This window comes from Miniopterus natalensis, chromosome 1, assembly GCF_054644295.1.
Source record: "Miniopterus natalensis isolate mMinNat1 chromosome 1, mMinNat1.hap1, whole genome shotgun sequence".
Lineage (NCBI taxonomy): Eukaryota > Metazoa > Chordata > Mammalia > Chiroptera > Miniopteridae > Miniopterus > Miniopterus natalensis.
This window is the reverse complement of record NC_142081.1, coordinates 1,531,832-1,551,403: the sequence shown is the minus strand read 5'-3', so window position 1 is coordinate 1,551,403 and position 19,572 is coordinate 1,531,832. Positions and strand designations below refer to the sequence as shown.

General features: G+C 65.2%; 1 protein-coding gene across 1 annotated transcript; it reads right to left on the bottom strand.

Annotated features, from left to right (window-relative positions):
* AKT1 (AKT serine/threonine kinase 1) lies at nucleotides 1–19,572 on the bottom strand. The gene is made up of 14 exons (XM_087817887.1): nucleotides 18,008–19,572; nucleotides 17,231–17,343; nucleotides 6,737–6,865; nucleotides 6,311–6,422; nucleotides 5,974–6,121; nucleotides 5,529–5,660; nucleotides 5,395–5,460; nucleotides 4,369–4,437; nucleotides 4,039–4,164; nucleotides 3,811–3,939; nucleotides 3,522–3,736; nucleotides 3,055–3,142; nucleotides 1,143–1,245; nucleotides 1–916 (listed from the first exon to the last, which is right to left on the bottom strand). The coding sequence occupies exons 2-14, from the start codon at nucleotides 17,274–17,276 to the stop codon at nucleotides 837–839; spliced, it is 1,443 nt and encodes a 480-aa protein (XP_087674013.1). The 5' UTR covers nucleotides 17,277–17,343; nucleotides 18,008–19,572; the 3' UTR covers nucleotides 1–836.

Below are 19,572 nucleotides of genomic sequence, written 5' to 3'. Positions count from 1 at the left end.
GTTGAAAAGCCGTTTTTATTGAGGCATCTGGAGGGAAAGTCTCATAATAGTAAAAATACTAAAGTTGAATGTAAAAAAACGCCATGGTGCAGCGCAAGGCGCGGACGACGCAGTGACGGCCCCTCCAGGGCGTCAGGCCGGGCAGCGGAGGGTGAAGCTTCTAGAGGACAGATGCTACCAGGGGAAGCCATCAGGGTGGGACGCCCGAGGGACAAGAAGGGGTGGGGAGGGGCTCTCCTCTAAGATTAGACCCCCAAATGCACATGAACAGCGTAACAGCAGCAGGTTCCAACCTGCTGCTGTCTCAGGGGCGAACCTCAGCCCAGCCCCAGGCCCATCTTGAGGGCCACTGTCCTCACCTTTGCACTGGGGCTGCCGTTTGCCCCACCTGAGGGAGAGGAAGCCAGGCAAGCTCACCCCAACTGGGTTGCTTCTGGTGCCTCCGGGCTGGGTGGGGACAGGTGACAGCCAGGGACAGCTGGCGAGAGGGACTGAGGGGCCGCGGGCAGGGCCCACCCGGACCCCTGATTGCACGTGGCTGCAGAAGTCCTCAGCATTTCCTACGTGACTCTCGTCTGAAGGCGAGACCACGTCTGGAAAATTGGATGAAATAAATTAAGAAAAACCGCAGGACAACCTTCCAAGTGGCTGGCGAGCCCTGCCCACAGCACGAATCTTCCCACACATGCTCGGAGCAGTGTGGTTCCTCCAAACGCATCCAGAAAGAAAAACATTCAGGTACAGGTCGTCTGCACAGGCTTCCCCCAATCCACGGAGCTGGCATCCGGCGGTGTAGCCACCACTCGGTGTCCACCAGCCCACTGGGCTGGCCCTGCTCAGGCCGTGCCGCTGGCTGAGTAGGAGAACTGTGGGAAGTGGGGCCTCCGCTCGCTGTCCACACAATCCATGTTGTCGTCTGTGGGCAGGCAGGAGACGCGGCTCAGACTCAGGGCCAAGCATCCAGGAAAACAGGCAGGCCCCTGAGGCTCTGGACTCCGTGATCCCGACCCTCCAGTGCTAGGGGCAGAGGGACAGTGGCCCTCCCGCCTTGATCAATACCCTCCAAAGGGGACCTTTCCTATGAGAGCTGAGCCTGCAGGCCTCCCTGGCAGGAGGGGTGTTGGCAGGACGTGGCTCCTCACCTTGGTCCGGCGGCGTTATGGTGATCATCTGGGCTGTGAACTCCTCGTCAAAATACCTGGTGTCGGTCTCCGATGTGACCTGGGGCTTGAAGGGCGGGATGAGCTGTGGGCGGGGATGGGGGCAGGTCACAGGCTGGCTCTGCACTGCCCAGCGCACCCTCCCTGACCACTGCCCCAGGGAGCTGAGCCCACTGCACTGTCTCCAGGAAGTATAAGTTGTCACCCACCCAGACAGAGCTCTAGGAAGGAGACTCCCCCAGGAGGGCGGCTGTCTAGGCCCACCGGACGGCCCCTCCGCCAAGGACAGGGCGAGCCTGGCTCAGCAGCCCCTGCAGGTGATGGGAGGCAGTGCAGCCCAGCTCTGAACCCCCCCCCCACACACACACACACTTCCAGGCAGAAGGGGGCGAGTCCATTCCTCTAGCTCTTATTTCACTTTCAGGTTTTCTCATGAACTGGGAAGGGGTACAGGACACCATGGAACGAGGTGTGCAGGGGGGGCTCCCTCCCAGGTGCCATTCATACCCCTCCCTGACCGTCCCACTCAGCCCAGCTGCTGGGGGCTTCCACTTTGATAACTCGTGATGCAGGGGACAGTCACATCCCCACAGTCCCTCCACCCACCCAGGCTGGTGAGTGGCAGCCCTGCCTCCCCCAGGCCCCAGGGAGCAGAGGCCAATGCCAGCCAAGTGGAGGGCAGGGCTCAGGGGACCCACCACAGCCCTGGAGGGGCCCAAAGAGTAGGTGGCCAGTGCTCGTGCCCACCCATGCCAGCCCCAGCCAGGTGCCCTGGGGCACAAGAGGAACTGCTCTGCACAAGCCCCACCCTGACATGCCCCCCAAAACACATGGGCTCCTAAGGCCTCCTGCAACTTCCCACCCGGGAGATGATGGGCCTGGGCTTCCTCTGTCCCAGCTGGCTCTGGGCCTGGCCCTTCAGGACTCCCATTTGGAGGGGGGTGGATAGGGGAGTGCTGAGTGTGGGGCCTGCCCAGCCTCAGGCATGGCTCAAGGATCACAGCGTGGCCTCACTGAGTCCGCAGAGGACTCACCAGGACACAGGGGTAACCGTAAAGGGATGTGCACATGGGGAGAGGGTGCTGCAGGTAAGCCCCCCAAAATTTCCCAGACCAGGCGTGGGGCTGCCCTCAGGAGCGAGTGGAGTCTTGGGTCAAGGCTGGAGGAGTTGAGCCCTCGGAGAGCAGGGCCAAGAGGTAGAAGACCTCTCAAGGGGTGGGGGTCCCCTGTCTCGCAGGGAAGACAGGCCCAGCCGCCCACGTGTGGCCCTCGATGGACCCACAGGGGAGGGGCGGGCTAGAGATGGAACAGGAGCACGCTTGCTGACGGTGCCCAGCACACCCAGGTACTGCCTTTCCCAGCTTGTGGGGCCACCACACCAGCCTGGACAGGGGCCTGGGGCGCCTAGGGTTCCCCAGAGGGATGTGTGCGGGAAGCAGCCGACTCGCTCCTGGGAGGCCCCCTCAAGAGCCAGACAGGCGGGTGTGATCCCAATCCCACAGCCCAGAGGGCAGCCCGGCGTTCCCTGCAGCGTGAGGGACTGAGGTCAGACCACGCGAGGAACTGGGAGAGCAGGTGGGACCCCCCACTCTGCCGCCAGCATTTAGCTCAGAGCACCAGGGCAGGGAACCCAGTGCCCGAACCTGACAAGGCGTCACTCGCGGGAAACCACATGCACACAGCTCCTCCTGGGAGGAAGAGGGGGGACTCTGCGCAGTGGTCAGGAGGACTGGGGTGCAGCCTCTGAGCCCCGGGAGGGTGCGGGGCGGGGTGCATATGGGCGTGAGCAGGAGGGTGTGTGAGTCAGCGTAGGGGGGTAGGTGTGTGGGTGGGTGCGTGGGTGACTGAGCAGGCGGGTGTGCGCCATGGGCGGGTGTAAGCGCTGGGTGTGCACCTTCTTCTCGTATACGTCCTGCCACACGATGCTGGCAAAGAAGCCGTGCTGCATGATCTCCTTGGCGTCCTCCGAGCCCCCTCCAAGCCTGCAGAGCACACAGGACCTGGTGATGGCACCACCCCCCGCCCCCAGGGCGCAGGCCTCCCGCCTGCCCCTCTCCCGCTGGTGAGGCCGGGCTGCCAGACAGCGCTGGACAGCGGGGACTGGGCCAGTGAGGACAGTACAGTGGGGACAGGTCCCAGGGCAGGGGGGACGCACGGCTCTCTGGCGGAGCCCCAGCAGGTACAGAATGCTGGGTGGGCAGGAGGTGCCGGAGGGGTGGGGTCGTCCCGAGCACGTGTGAGGGGCCCCGGCTGACCCAGCCCCTCTGCCTGGGCCAGTCCTGGTCGGGGACATCACACGAGAGCCACGGGGTGGCCTGGAGACGGCCCGGCGCGCTCCCTGGGGACAGCGGGGCCACTCACCTCTGCTTGGGGTCCTTCTTGAGCAGCCCGGACAGCAGGGCCTTGGCCTCGGGGCTGAGCGTGCGGGGGAAGCGGATCTCCTCCATGAGGATCAGCTCGAAGAGCTTCTCGTGGTCCTGGTTGTAGAAGGGCAGCCGGCCGCACATCATCTCGTACATGACCACGCCCAGCCCCCACCAGTCCACGGCGCGGCCGTAGTCATTGTCCTCCAGCACCTGGGGGACACGGCAGGGTCACAGGCGGCCGGGACCCAGGGGCTGGGGGCTCAGGGCAGGCAGCAGGCGCACACCTCTGGGGCCAGGTACTCGGGGGTCCCGCAGAAGGTCTTCATGGTGGCCCCGTCCTTGATGCCCTCCTTGCACAGCCCGAAGTCGGTGATCTTGATGTGCCCGTCTTTGTCCAGCATCAGGTTCTCCAACTGCGGGGAAGAGGCCTCCGGTCGGCCCCGGCCGCGGGCCAGCCCCCGCCCCCCTGGGCCCCAGCCCACGCCCGTGCCCACCACCCGCCGCCCGGCCACCTTGAGGTCACGGTAGACGACGTTCTTTTCCGAGTGCAGGTAGTCCAGGGCCGACACGATCTCCGCACCATAGAAGCGGGCGCGGTCCTCGGGGAACACCCGCTCCCGGGACAGGTGGAAGAAGAGCTGTGGGGGGGCGGGGGGCTGAGCCTGAGCCAGGGTCACAGGGCAGAGGGCGTGGGCAGGCCGAGACCCGAACTCGGGGAGGGGGGCTGAGCCTCCTGGTGGGATGAGCGAGGGCAGGTCCCCTGCAACCGGGGTGGCAGCCCCATCCCTGCGCGAGGGAGGGACCCTGAGGCTCAGAGAGGGCCGCCCCGCCAGGAGCCCTACCTCTCCGCCGTTGGCGTACTCCATGACAAAGCAGAGGCGGTCGTGGGTCTGGAAGGAGTACTTCAGGGCCTGCAAGGGACACAGGCTGGAACTGCGGCCCCCGGAGGCAGGCAGGGATGACACCTGGGGCGAGGCTGCCCGATGTGGGGGCTGGGCCAAGGCTCAGGGGAAATTGGCATCTCAGAGGTTGGCAAGTTCCATGAACGCTCCCCGACAGGGCCGGCCTCGGCGCCCGACACGGGAGGGCACGTCCTCCGGGCACAGCTGCCCGCTGGCTTTCCACCTCAAACCACAGGCAGCCTCACTCTAACAGGATGGGCCCGACGCCCAACCCTTGCCCACAAGTGCCGCCCCTGGGCCCAGTCAAGTGGCTGGAGCAGAGCCGTTCCCAGAAAGTGCAGGCGAGAGAGGAGCCCAGCACAGTGCTGAGCAGAGTGGACAGGGCCCAACAAGTGCTGGGTGGGGAGCTGGGCCCCCAAGCTGTGCGGCTGAGTGTGGCCCAGCAAGACCCAGCCGCCCAGGGCCCGAGTCCTGACCCCAAGGGGGTAGGGGCCCACCCGTGCCTTCCAGGAGCTGGCTGAGCTGAGAAACCAACTCCCAGCTGATGCCTTGTTCCCAAAGGCTAAGGATTTCCCATAAACTACTCCTGAGCCAAGTACCCCCAGCACAGGACACCCCTGGCTTGAACCCCACAGAGGAGGCAGCCAGAAGGTCTTGGGCAGAGCAAAGGGAAGCCCCAGGTCACCTGCCCCCTTCTGCACACCGGGGGGCGGGGGGGGGCGGGCATCGAGCACAGCCCAGCAGCCCCGAGTCAGGCACCTCCACCCTGACCCCCGAGGCCTGCCCGCTGCTGCTGAGTGTGAAGCCCAGGCAGCCCCCCCCGCCCCCCGTTTCCTGGGAGCAGGGGATCCCGCCCTCAGACAGACTGGGGAGTGTGCCCCTGGCCCAGCGCCTGGTTCCCGTGAGCACACAGGCCACAGAAGGGCCAAGCTCCGCCCTGGCGCCAGGCGGCCTCGGGCCACTCACCGTGAGGAAGGGGTGCCGGGAGTTCTGCAGGACACGGTTCTCCGTGAGCGTGTGGGCCACTTCGTCCTGGAAGACAGGCCTGTGAGCGTGGTTCCCCGCCCCCCTGTCCCCGCGGTGCCCAGGCTGGCACCCACCTTGGCCACGATGACTTCCTTCTTGAGGATCTTCATGGCGTAGTAGCGGCCGGTGGCCTTCTCCTTCACGAGGATCACCTTCCCGAAGGTGCCCTTGCCCAGCAGCTTGAGGTACTCAAACTCGTTCATGGTCTGCAGGGGGAGCGGGCGGAGTCAGGGGCGGAGGCGGGGCTGGCACCCACGGGAGTCAGCGGGCTTGCTGGGGAACGTGGGACTTTTTATCTCGACTCCGAGCACTGGGGTTTGGGGGACAGCGGGAGTGACAGTGTCCCCACCTCACTTCTGACACAGGGTGTCTGGTGGTCAGACCATGCTGCCCACAGGGAGGGACCCAGGTTGGAGATCTCGTGGGAGGGGGGTCCCAGGGCACCAAGGCTCTCCCAGGGCCAGCCTGCTGGGACCCTGGAACCACCAGGCCCCTGCAGAGGCAGGGGAAGGGCCTCACCACACGGTGCTTGGGCTTGGCCAGAGCCACCTCCATCTCTTCGGCTCCTGAGTTGTCGCTGGGTGAGCCTGAGCGGAAGTCCATCATCTCCTCCTCCTGCCTCTTGAGCCCGTCGGCCACGGTCTGGATGGCAGTCGTCCACTCCTCCCTGCAGGGCAGCCAGGCGAGGCCGTGAGCCCTGTCCAGGCCCGGGGCTCACCCCGGAAGCCCAGCTCAGAGGTCCGGGACACTGGGGACACCGAGGCCAGGTCCCAGCAGGACTGTGCCCCCTCCTCCCAGGGGCCCGGGAGCACCGAGGGCGCCGGCACCCCACCCACCCCATGCACCCACCACGTACCGCTCCTCCGGGGTCTCCACGTGGAAGGTGCGCTCGATGACCGTGGTCCACTGTAGGCATCGGATGATGAAGGTGTTGGGCCGGGGCCGCTCCGTCTTCATCAGCTGGCATTCTGGGGGCAGGGCCAGCAGGTGAGCGCCCTGAGCACATGCCCCAGACCAGAATCTGGCCCCTCGGCCAGGCCTTCTAGCCTTCAGAGCAAAAGTGCCCTGGACAGCTCCAGGGTCACAGCCTTGGAACCTGGCACAGAGACCTCACCACCCCAGCCAGTCAGCCGCTAACAGGACCCCCAGGTGACCTAACAGGTCCTTGGAGCCAGCACTGCCCAACCCGGTCCCCGGCAGCCACTGGTCCCAGACACAGAGGCCCAGGGGACATCAGCGTGGGGGCCCAGCTCCCATGCAAGGCGGCCGAGGGCTCACTCACGTGCCACAGAGAAGTTGTTGAGAGGCGACTCGCGTTGCTCCAGGTCCTGGGGCCGCTCTTTGTAGCCGATGAAGGTGCCGTCGTTTTTGAGCAGGAAGTAGCGGGGCCGCCAGGTCTTGATGTACTCTCCTAGGAAGGGGGCCATGAGCGGCTGTGGCCTGGACCCGCCCCACCCCCGTGGCGAACAGTAGCTGGCGGTGCCAGGCCCGATGCACCCAGGGCCCCCAAACAAACAAGCACTGACCCCAGTTTCCATGGGGCCAGGTGGGAAGGACCCGCCCTCACCTGTGTTGGAAAGGAGCCAGGTGGGCATCTGGACATGGGGGGGAGGGCATGACTGACTGGAGGCTGACCCAATCCAGGGGGCCTTCCTGGAGGAGGTGGCACCAAGCCAGTGTGTCCCGGCAGGCACTGGCAACAGGTCAAGCACTAGCTACACCCACCTGCCGGGGGACTGCAGGGCCAAGAACTCTCCCGACCCCGGGGTCCAGCCCTTTGTTGGCCAAAAGGTGCTGTGGTGCCAATGGGAGGTGGGCAGCTCCCCAAGGCTGACCCGGCCGACAGGATGGAGCCTGGCATCCAGGTAACGGAAAAAGCACCACACTCAGTGAGACTCACCAGCCCCCCGCAGCACGCCCTTCGCTGGGCACTCGGGACCAAGCCCCCCACTGCCCATGTGATAATGCCCACAATTCAGGGGCCCAGAGTACTGTTGTGGGCACCATGGTGACACCGGACCTGGAGGCGGCCACGTGGTCCTGGGGCCGAGACATGCGGCCCTGGACCCACATCCCACCCACGGGTCACCCAGGTACACGGTGAAGTTCCCCCCAAGTTCTGCGACATCAGCCATATACAGGCGCTCACACAGAAGCGAGCAGATGTCCTCTGTGATATTCCAGCGACTGTCATTTTTCATACTGACACCCAGAAAAAATGTTTCATTTACATTTTGCCGAGCAAGGAGTTTGAACAACAGCGGAGAACTTACTAATTAGGCAGCCGCTTCCTCAGAGGGGCCGGCGGGCGGGGAGGGGCCTGGGGTCCCTAAGCTCTGGGCCAAGCTGAGCCTGGACAAGGGCAGACCCCGCTCGAACCACCCCCACTGGGTCCCATCCACCTCCCCCAGCCCCCACCCGGACCTTCCCATCAAGTGCCTCTGGGTGTGGCCTCCACAGCCCTTCACTCTCATGACCCTGGACTGCTGGGGAGATGCTGGGGAGATGCTGGGAGATGCTGGGGAGATGGGGGACCCAGCCACTCCCGGGGCCCTTCCCTAGGGGCCCACCCGCATCTGTGTCCTGGCTCCAGTGGGGGTGACCACCAAGCCCAGACACCACGGGCTGGTCACCTGCCCCACCCCAACAGCATTTAGCAGGGTCTCCAGCCAGTTTGGCCCTGTGAGCCCCGGGGACTGGGGACGGGGCTGTGGTCCACCCCACACCCAGGCCCACAAGGTGCCACCAGCCTCCCAGGTCCCCTCTCCCCACCAGAGCCTTGGGTGGGCAGCCAGCGGAGCGGGCTCGGGGGGCGTGTGTGCCGCCCATGCCGGGCGGCCGCCCGCTGCTCGCTCCCACCCGCCTGCGCGCCAGTCTGGAGCTGTCGGCCCCTGATGGAGTGCCTCCCATCCCGCCAGCTGCCGCTCCCCGGGACGCTAACTGAGCGGGGAGAGTGATGAGCGCCCCGAAAATCCATCTTGATGCACCAACTGTGCCGGCCCCCACCGCGCCCAGCCCAGCCTCCAGCGCCACGCGCACACACACAGCACGTGCCACCCACGCCTGCCAGGACCTGCGACCAGACAGGGCCTCAGTTTCCCCTCTGTGGGATCCCCTGGAGCAGGTGTGCCAGAGCTGCCAGGTACCCCAACCACGTGACCCTGCACCTGCTCTCAAACCAGCCCCAGGGCTGGGAAGGTTCTGGAACCCAGAGGCGGGGGGCCTAAGGGAGCAACACACGCGGAAGAGGCTGAGGGGAGGGCACCCTCCCCCGCAGAGCCACTGAGCCAGGGGGCGGGGTCCCAGGGGGTGGGCCCTCCGCCAGCCCCCAGGCATTCAAGGGGAGCCAAGGCTGACCACACCGCCCCCACCCAGAAGCCAGGCAACACCCAGGCGAGGGAAGGCAAGGCGACCTGGCTAGGCCCTCACCTTTCGCCCAGCACAGACCCCTCCAGGAGAAGCAGGAAGGCCGGGGGGCACCTAGAGGGGCCAGGACCAAGGCTCCGAGACACACGGACCTCTTTCCTCAGGGTCTCGGATGCCTGGCCTGCAGGGGTCCAGGCGGACAGTCACTTGGGCCATCAGCAGCGTCAGTTGTGGCCTGGGCGCTGCATCTGAGTGAGCTCAGCCGGGACAGGGACGGAGGTGACACAGAGCAGGGCAGTGGAGGCGGTGAGCACCCTGTGCCCAGCCACCGCCATCCTCTCAGCCACAGAACGCCCGTGGGCCGGCACCTGTCCTGGGGCCTGGGGGTGGGGAGGCAGACACACGTCGCAGTGCAGGCTGTGGGAGACTTGGAGCCCTCACTCCGGGCGTACACAGGGGCAGGTAACAAACGGGAACCCTGAGCCTACCCTCAGGACACCGCTCCCTAAACGGGGTCCCCTCTGCTCCTCCAGGGCCACACACACCCAGGGTGATCTCCAGGCATCCGGGTGGGCAGAGGGAACTGGCCAACACCTGGGCCCAGGGCGTGTCTCCTGCATCCCTGCCGCTCACTCAGCCCAGGACGCAGGAAGCGCTCGTGCAAACATTTCAGATGGCCCTGCAACCCACCCCGGCCTTGGCACAGCCCTGGGGCCAGTCGAGGCGCCCCATGTCACCCCAGCTCAGCTCCCTAGCCAGGACCCAATGCCCACCGCCAGGAGACTGGAGCCATGGCCGATCTGGGACTGAGCGGGGGCAGGTGCTGGGAGGGGCTGGGGCTGGCAGCTGGGCAGCAGGCAGGCAGAATGGGGCAGCAGCTCAGTCTCCCTTTGGGGTTCTCTTAGAAGCCCAGCCTTGGGCTCGGGAGGGGCAAAAAACCCCCCCGCCAAGACCTCATCCTGCCCAGCCACCAGGGAGGGGACCATGCCCCCTGGTCCTGAATCCCCAGGCCAGCCCACCTGCCGCAAGGGCTCCGGGTCCCTGGAGGAGTTGCCCTGGGCAGTTGGGGGCATTTGGCTTAGCCAGCCTGGGTCCGGACCAGGGCTGCCCCCCTCCTCCTGCTGCCCAGGGCCCCTCAGCTCTGGGCCCTCTGTGTCCCCACCTGTCCTCCACCAGGCTTCCCTTCCACCATCGAGGGCCTGCTCTATCCCACAGGGCTGCAGGACTCCTGAAGGAGGGGACTCTGCCAGCAGCCCTGACCTGCCACAACCAACATCACCCACCGGCCACAGAGTCAGGACTTGGGGGCCTGGGTCAGGGGCCGAGCCGGGACTGTGTGCCCTGGGCAGCCTGGGGGGCAGCTCGCAGTGCGGGCTCCTGGCACAAGGCAGACGGCACCTGGGCCACGGCCACCCAGCCGCCGTGCCCTGCGCTCCATGAGCGTTCTCTGCAAGTCCCCAGTTCTCGGGGAAACTGCTGGATAAACACTTTGCCGCATTGCTGGTGGCGGTGGCAGGCGCTGGCAGGGCGCCAGGCGGTGCCGAGCTGTTTCTCCACAGCCAAGCGAGCCCCAGCAGGCCCGGGGAGCGCCGCCAGCTGACAGCGGCGACCGCACGGTCCCCCGCCGACGACACATCCATCGCGCCGACAGCTGCCGGGTACCCATTTACCTTCCCCAGCACAGCGAGCAAACGGCCCTGCTGACAGCGGCCCATCCATCGCCGCCCGCCGGGCGGGGTCACCTCAAGGGGCCCCTCTGCCTGTGCCCGGGCAGGGTCCCTGTGTCCCTGTCTCACCAGAAGGGCACGGGACCACAGACTGCCCCAGAGCTGGGCCGGGCGAGGCAGGGACCACACCTATCCTGGCTGTCATGCGAACCCTCAGGACTGAGCCTCCCAAGGGCACCACTCATGAGGTCCTCACAGGGTCCTCACGGGCAGGGCCCAAACGGCCATCAAGGGCAAGGGAGGACAGGGGGGCCCAGCAGAGGAAAGATGCTCACCGACGTGCCCGGGCCCCGATCCCTCCCGCCCTCCCAGGACCCAACCAAACCAAGGAAGGTGCCTGGCCTCCCAAGCAGGCAAGAAGACCGGAGAGGGAGCCAGGCCGGAGGGAACAAACCGCAGAACGAGAGTGCAGGTGGGGCGCTGAGCCCTCCCTGTGGACGCGGCCCTGGGAAAGGACAGCAGGGTGCCCAGCAGGCTCCTCCCAGGGCTCTGGCTGTCGTGATCCCCACAGGTGCTGGCCACACCCACATCTCCTCTCTACAAACCCTCCCAGGAGGTGGAACCACACCCCTGCATCTGAGTGGCCCCAGCACTGTCTCAGGTGTGGGCCTTAATCCTCAAAACCCCCAGGAAAAAGCACCCCTCCATGAAGGGGGTGGAGCGTGGGGGTCCGGCCAAGAGGGACCTGATCTCCGACAGGGCCTCCATCTCGCAGCCACTGCTGATTTATTTCTGCCCCGACTCGGAGCCCCACCTGCAGTGGGAAACACTCTCAGCCCTTCTCTTTCTGTGACACGGCGGCAGGCTATGTCCCCCCCAGCTCCCAGCCCTGTCATCGCACGTCCCTGGGCACACCCACCCCCGCCTCGCCCTTCGCCCCCAGCCTGGCCATGTGCCTTCCCCCCCGGGTCTGCTGCCCATGTGCCCTAGCCCCTCGCCAGCCGAGGACTCCCCAATAGGGGTCTCTGCCCCAGGACCCCACCAAAGGCATCCTCAGTGCCTCAGAGACCCTCACTGCTGACAGGGCTACCAGCCGAGGCACCGGGCAGGTGGGACCACCGGGGAGGTGAGTGACGGGCTGCCGTCCCAGGCCAGCTCAAAGCCCCGCATCCACCCCCGGTGTCTGAGCTCTAGTCTGTTATTTCTTACATTCAAGAGTTCCCTCTGCGGTGGGAGGGGGGATGCGCTCCCGGGAGCTAGCCCATCCCAGCCTGCAGCCCCAGCGCCCTCTGCCAACCTGTCCGGGCCGGGTCTGGGCTGGGGGTCTTCTGGCGGGGCCGCGGGGCAGGGCCAGGGTGGCCACAGCGCATGAGTGGAAGCAGCAGCCTGTGCCCACTGTGGGGTGGCCCTGGGAGTGGGCACGGAGACAGCCAGTGGCTCCAGTTACAGGCAGGCTCTTGGGGAGGGTGCTGGCCCCGCGCCTGGCTGGGTGTGCCTGGGCAGAGTCCCACCAGCGGGACCGGGCCAGCTCCCTGCCCTCGCCCTCACGGCACTTCTAGGAACCAGCCTGATGCAACCCAGCCGGGCTCCTGGTGGTGGCGGAGGAGGGTTGGGGCACAGGGCCAGGACCACATGCCACAGTCCAGCCCCTTCACATCTAGGCCTCAGTTTCCCTTCTGCACAACACTTGCTCTGCTGCCCAAGGTGGAGGGGGTGTCGGCAGAAGCTGACCAGGGGCCTAGGCCCTCCCTCCTGTTACCCCCATTGAGTCTGGCCCCACGCAGGGCAGCTGTGCCCAGAGAGCACCCAGCACCCAGGAAAGACACAGGAGCATAGCCCACTAAGGGCCACCAGGCAGGAGCCCAGGAACCAGGGCTGGGGCGGGCAATGTCCTCTCACCTCCCGCCCCATGCAAGAGACTCAAGCTTCCTCTTTTGTTGTTTGTTTTGAAGGGAGAACTCAACACACTCACAAAACAGGAAACAGCTCCACACAGGCCAGCCTGGCCACGGCCACGGCCACAGCCACACGCAGCCACGGCCACGTGCCACGGCCAGCAGGCCCAGGAGCCTGCCTCCAGGGACAGACCCCGCCCTCCCAGGCATCGTCCTCCAAGCAGATGCCCAGTACAGATGCCTGACCGCCCAGCACAGACCTGCTCCGGGGGCAGTTCTGGATCCTGTGGACGTGGGCACCACACGGTTGCCCAGTGAGCCCAGGGGACTGTCGGGACTGGAGCCTCAGCTGCAGGGGTGTGACCTGGATGAGACCTGACAGCAGGCTCCCCCCTCGCCCCCTGCTGAGCCCTCCCAGGGCAGGGGCAGCACCCATGGGACATCTACAATCAGCCCCTCAGGGGCCTCCACGGCGGTCTGCGCTCAGAAGTGGGTTAAACAGGCCACCACAGGCCTTGTCCCTTGGTTTTTGTGTCCTCAGCAAACCGCTGCCTCCTCCAAAGGGGTGCCAGGCTGCACATTCCACACCCCACCCCCTCAGGGACCCCAGGACTGGGGATGGAGCAGGGGTCATGTCAGCAATGTGGAACCACTATCTGCCCATCTCAGGGCCACACGAGAGGCACAGGGAGTGCCCACACCATGGTGAGAAGCAGGGCCTGGCCACACCTGAGGGAGGGGAGGTGGGAGGGGCCCCAGGAACCCACTTCCCCCAGGATGCCTGCGACCAACATGGCAGGTGGCAAGGGCTCCCCTCTCTGGCCAGGAGCTGGGGGAGGGGGGGTGGTCTGTGCCAGGAATGGGTTCAGCAAGGCCTAGGACTTGCCAGGGATGGTGCCCACTGAGCTCCGTGAACACAGGCCCCCTGCCTGGCGCAGCTCCTGGGGGTGAAGGTAAACTGAAGCCCAGACACACACAGCACAGAAGCCCAGCAGAACACACAGGTGACCACTTCTAGGCAGGGGCCCAGGGGCAGGGGAGCCCACACCCAGGATGGGCTCTCCTTGACGCCACCTCTCAACCCTAGCTTGCCAGACCATGGCCTGGCAAGGACAGCCAGGCCCGCTCCTCTGCTGGGTCGCTGGCGCCAGCAGCCAGCCTGCATGAGCCCAGGTGCCCAAGGCCCACACCCCACTCCCTCCCCAGGCCTGTTCTCTCCAGCCCAAGGACACTTCTTTCACCCTGTGTCCTTGCATCTCACAGCCTACCTGCCCTTTCCTGGCCCACCTGTTCCTGGGTTGGGGATATCCCATGGGCTCTGAGAGTGGGACCCAGTGGGCATAAGGGAAAGTGGGCAGGGGCGGGCAGGCTCGGGGGCATGCCCCCAAATGGCTGCCCAGACTCAGGCCGTGGCCTTAGCACAGACCACACTGTCTAAAGACAAAACCGGAGGCCACAGGCCAAGTTTAACTGGACTACATCCTTAGGGAGGGCTGGTTTTTAAACTGTCAACCTTCGAAAGTCAGGAAAGGGCACAAAGAAGACCAAATCTTTGAAAATGAGAAATTTTGAGCTTTGAAAATGCAAATTTTTGAGCAACATCAGTCCAGCAGCCCCCAGCACCAACAGCTCAGGGTATCCACCATCACTCAGGGGTCACCGTCACTCAGGACGTCTGCCCATCACTGGGGACACCCACTCAGGGCTCAGGATGTCCATTCCCCACAAGCGACATCTGCCCGCCTGCCCCACAGCAGCCTGAGCCTTCAGCGGCTTGAGTTCACTCTCCTGGGACCAGCTCCCTGCCAAACACACAGGACACTGAGGCCGGGAGGGCTCGCCCGGGCCCCACAGGTCAGTGCAGGCCGAGAGCTCAGGCTCTGCCCCCCACAGCTGCTCTGGACTAAGGCACATGGTATGGGGTCAGGACCCCTGGGACATGGCCCAGGGTCATTCCCCAGAGATGGGCACCCACCACCCACCTCCCCAAGGGGTGAGATGAGCCTGGGCCTGGGGCCTGCCCTGCACAGGATGGGCCACCCACCCCTCCGCGAGTCCCTGGGTCTGGAGGCAGTCGCTTGCCACATGCGAGGCGCTGGGCTGGACGCAGAAAGGACAGGTACAGACCCTCGTCCACAGCAGCAATTTCACCTACCGGGACGAGGAGGAGGAGGGGCGTGGACCGAGGCCTCCGGGTTCTGCAAGGGGCAGGGGCTGGGCCCTGGAGGACCGTCAGCTCCCCAACCCCGGTCCCTGGCCAGGCCTGGGCACCAGGAGCAGGGGACAGGGACAGAGACTCTGTCCCTGCGTTGCAGGTGGGGCGCCCTGCCCACCCCCAGGCCAGACCTAGGACCCCTCCCAGCCCAGAGGTCCCCCACTCCACCCAGAGCTACCCCCAGGAGGCCTCCGCTTCCCCCTCCAGCCCCTTCCCAAGGGGGTGGGCAGGGCTGAGGGGTCAGCCAGGAGATGGAGGAGGAAGACCTGGCCCAGGGCGGCTCTGGGAGGCTTCTCAGGGGGTGGCAGGGAAGCGGGCCCTTCCGGAACGGCTGGGGGAGACAAGGAAAGGTGGCAGGGCTGCCCGGGCTCCGCTGGCCCATGTGCCCCACCACCCGGCCATCACAGCCTGTCTGCTGAGCGGAGCTCAGACCTGCGGGTCCTCCCTACTGCCTCCGTCCAAAGCCAGGAGGCAGCCCTGACCCTCCCCTACCCCAAAGGAACCCGATTCCTCCCCCATCTAACGGCACCACATACCTCCAGCCCCGATTCCCCCAACAGCTCACTGAAAACCACCCACTTCCCTCCCCCGCCCTGTCACCTCTACTCGCTCACCGGTCGCCCCAAGTCTAGCACACAAAACATTTGCGGGAAACAAACCAGCAGAACTGAGAAGACGGCAGAGAATGTGACAATGGCAGAGCTAGGGGGACCACTGAACAAGTCCCAGAGGTCCCAGGGGTCCCCAGGAATGGGGAGTGGGGCAATGAAGGGCGCCCTCGAGCGCGGGCCTTCTTCAGTGAGCAGGGGCAGGGCACGTGGGACACCCATCTGCACAAGGCAGGTCCCCTCCCATCCCCACCACCCACCACCCCACAGGGAAGAGGAGCGCAAGTGGCAGGGACATAGCACCCTCTCCTGACCTGGAGGCCAGAGGCCTGGCTGCACCCCAAGTTAGACCCCCACAAACCACACTCTCTACTCCGGGCCTCCGGGCCATCACTCCCATTATACAGATGGGAAAACCAAGGCCTGAGGAGCCCAACAGACCTGCCCTTGGGGAGGGACACACAACAAGGCACTGGAATCGGGATGCCCCTCTGGGCCTGACGCCCGGCCCCCAGCCCTTCAGAAGGCACACACCCTGTCTGGCAAGCTGAATTCCCCCAGGTTCCGCAGGGGCAGGCCTGCCACGTCCGGCTGGCCGGAGGGTGCCCAGGTGACGGCAGCAGTGGCCCTGGCAGCCCCTGGGCCCAGGCATCTCCTGGGGCAGCTCCTAATCTAACATTCAGTCAACAAGCACTTGCCAAGGTCAAGAGGTACCGGTTCCAGGTAGGAGTGTTTCTGTGCTGCCACCAGGCATAGGGGAGGAGCAGAGCCTGGGTGTGGGGTGGGGGTCCCCAACCCCGGGAGGGCTGGGAGGTGAGGCAGACAGAGCAGGGCCTGATGGGGGTTGGGGGAGGGGGCTCCAGCCACAGGAAGCGGGACTCCCGGGGAACAAGGAGAGGGTAAACCTTGGGGAAGGGGACTGAGGAGGCAGGCGGGTGCCAGAGGCCTTGGGGAGGCCAGGCAGAGGGCTCCGCACAGACTACAGGCCCCAGCAGCCTCCTCGCCTCTGTCTCAAGGCCCAGCGTCCTGTCGTCCCGACAGCTGCCCAAGCAAGCTCTCGAAACACACAGCTGACCACGTCCCCGATGCCCAGCTTCAAGCTATGCAGCCCCAATATCTCATTCCCATCACTTTTCTGCCTCCCACCCCAGCTGCTGCGGCCTCCCTACACTACTGGGGAGCTCCTATGCATCCCACAAAACCCAGGTCCACGACACATTTTTGCTACACCTCTCAGGTTTGGAAGGTAAGGAAGTGAGAGGGCTTGGTGAGCCAATCCCTGTCCTGGGGCAGGAGAGAGTGCCTCGCCCAGGGCACCTGGATGGAAGGCCTGTCATCCCCCCACTGCCTGTCCCTGAGCAACAGAGGGCAGGGGGCTGTGGGCAGGGCTAGAAGGTGAGGGGCCATGCCTCAGCTCCCATCCCAGCAACTCCTGTCCGAGTACCTCCCTAGGCGCAGGGCCAAGTGAGTGAGGAGAGGGAAGGCTGGGCGGGCACCAGGCTGCAGCCCAAACATGCCCCGTGCCCAGGCCCCTCAGTGTGTGAGTTCTTCCACAGCCCAGGCCCAGCCCAGGCCCACAGCCCAGGCCCAAGGCAGGCACTGGGCCAGGCTAAGCAGCCCTGCCCTGCCCTCAGGAGCCCTCAGGCAGTGCCCCGGGCCACCAGTAAGCCAGGCCTTGGACAGGCCCCAACGTCCTCACTGCCTTCCAGGAAAGTGGGGAGGGAGGTGGCAGTGGCTGTCCCCGCCAACAGGGCCCAGCCAGGCAGCCGGCCACTCCATTGCCAGCTGCACTCCAGGCCTCACATCCCCCGACTCAGGGGGTCGAGCCAGGCTGTGCCTTGAACACCATGGGAGACATTGTGCCCAGATGTTCACCTGGGCCAGCTCAGGGGCCCCAGGGAGGCCCCTCCCATCCAGCAGTCTTGGGCTCCCAGACACCCAGGCCACCAAAGCACCCCACCACCTGAAGGGAAGCCCACAGGCCAGCTCCAGACCCCACCCCAGGCCCAGCCCTTGGGCACTCACCTCGTTTGTGCAACCAGCCCTCCTTCACGATGGCCACGTCATTCATGGTGCCGGGTGGCGCTCACACTCCTCTCTTGGTAGGGTCTCCCCAAGCCCAGCAGTGCCCACAGCCTCTGGGGGCAGCAAAGGGACGTATAAGGCTGTGTCCAGCTTGGGGCCCCTCCTCTGAGCCGGCGGTGAGCCCAGGAGGTCCGTCCCACCTGGGGTCGAGGCCTGGGTCCACCTTCCCGTGTGGCCTGGCCCCACGTAGCCCTGAGCGACAGCTGCCCCTCAGTCTCTGTCCCTCACTTTTTTCCCTGCCACGGGAGGCACCTGATGGAAAGTTCGAGTTACTGGCACTACTCCCTGGGCCTGGGTCTCCCTGCCCTCCTGGACCTTAGGCCCTCAAAGTTCCCTCTGCCCCTCACCTACCCATACCCCACTTCCCCTGGCTTTTGTACAAATCACTCCCATTCCCAAAAGGCCCTCCCAGTGTATCCCAGCCTCCCTAACCTGACAACCCAGCAAACGCCACCTCCTCCAGGAAGCCCCTGACTACTACGGCTCCTGGTGAGGATGCCAGTTCTCCCTATCCATGGTGTTCCCACCCACAGGCTAAGGTCCCCAGGGCAGGGCACAGGGCCCCTCCTCCCTGTCCCAGACTAAGAAAGGGGAGAAATTCAAACATGAAGAAGGCAGGGCCAGAAGTGCGGGTGGGTGGCGCAATGGGAGCCCTCCAGGGTGATGTGAACCCTCCCCCAGAAACCCCAGGCCCCTCCGAAACCACAGCGCCCCCACCAGCCTGAATCTCGTTCATTCATCCGGCCACCGGGGACTAGGCACCTCTGGTTTTGCCAGGTTCAGCCCTGGGCGCTGGGGACAAAGAGAGGTTCAGACGGGTCCTGTCTGTAAGGAGCACCCAGTCCAGGGTGGTTACAGACCCATAATTACAGTGTTCAGGAGGCAACAAATGGGGGGGGGGGCTGTACAAACAGAGAACTGACGCCTGCCTCACGGTGGCCCACCAGCAGCCCTCTCCTGAGCAGACAATTTCGCCATTCATCTTTCAAGGCCCTCCCCACCACTCTCCTGCTGGAAAAACTCCTAGGCATCCCTCAAAACCCAGTTCCCACATCACTCATTCTGGGCATCCCAGTCCTCTGCTACCCCTCCAGACACGCACTCCAGGGGGCAGGCCCTGAGAGACTCCTCTCTGGGACCCCCAGGCTGGACAGAGGCCCCCAAGGACCTCTGGAATGGATCCTGATATGGGTCTTCCTACCGTTGGGTGGACCCTTTCCAGCAGCCCACCTCACTGGCTCCTGAGACAGAGGCTGGGCACCCAGAGCAGGTAGCTCTGCACTGATTGTCTGAGGCTAAGTTGAGAAGGATGGTTAGATGCCACTCACTGCACTGTGTCTGGCATCATGACAGGGAAGATACCCTTTGCCCAAGAAAGTGCCAATTGCTCAGCAGGCCCATGGGCAGTGCCCAGAAGATCCCGCCGAGGACAGAGCTGAGCCCCAGCACGTGGGGCACAGGGGCTCTGGTGACACTTGAGTGGGCGTGGCCTGGAGGCAGAGGGCTGGACTCAAAGACCTCGGGTTATCCCCCTACCCCCACCAGGCCTGAGCAGGGCCTGCGGCTGACAGAGTCGGACAGCTGTCGAGGGCCCGTGTGTAAAAATATATCTGTGCGCACACAGGGTGGTGTGCATCTGCACAGACACGTACACAGCGACCCAGCGGCCGCCGGCCTCTGCGCAGGACTGGCGGGATGGAGCGGCGGGGACCAGTGTCCTCCTGCCTCTGTGTCCGGTGCCTTCACCATAACCCTATACAACTCCTATTATTATTAAATCAGAACTTTTCAAAAAACAGTCTGTCTCTGAGGGCCCCTTCCTCTGCCCCCAAAGCACTGGTTTGTGAATGGTACGTGCGGCTGGTTTGGCTGGCAGGGTGGCAGGGCAGGGAACCGAGCCCTCACCCAAGGACCCGCCTTTCAGTAGGACCAGGGGCTCGGAGCAGTGAGGGGTGGCCTGGAGCCAGGCAGGGCCCCAGGAGGGAAGGGAGAGGCCCTCTGGACCCCGAGCACAGGCCCATGCCCCCACTCTGTCCACCCCACCACCCCCAATCCAGGGACCAAGACCCAGCGGGGCTCCAGGCCCCAGCCTCTGGGATGGGTGGGCACCTCCAAGCCCACCCGGATCAGGAAGCAGTTTCGGGGCCCAGGGGGGTTCCCGTCCTCGGTGGGCTGGCCTGGGCACCACGGGCAACTTTCCTCCTGCGGGAAGATGAGGTCTCCTTCCAAGGGCCCACCCACAAACTTGAACGAGGGCGGGGGCCAGCCTCGTCCTAAGGCCC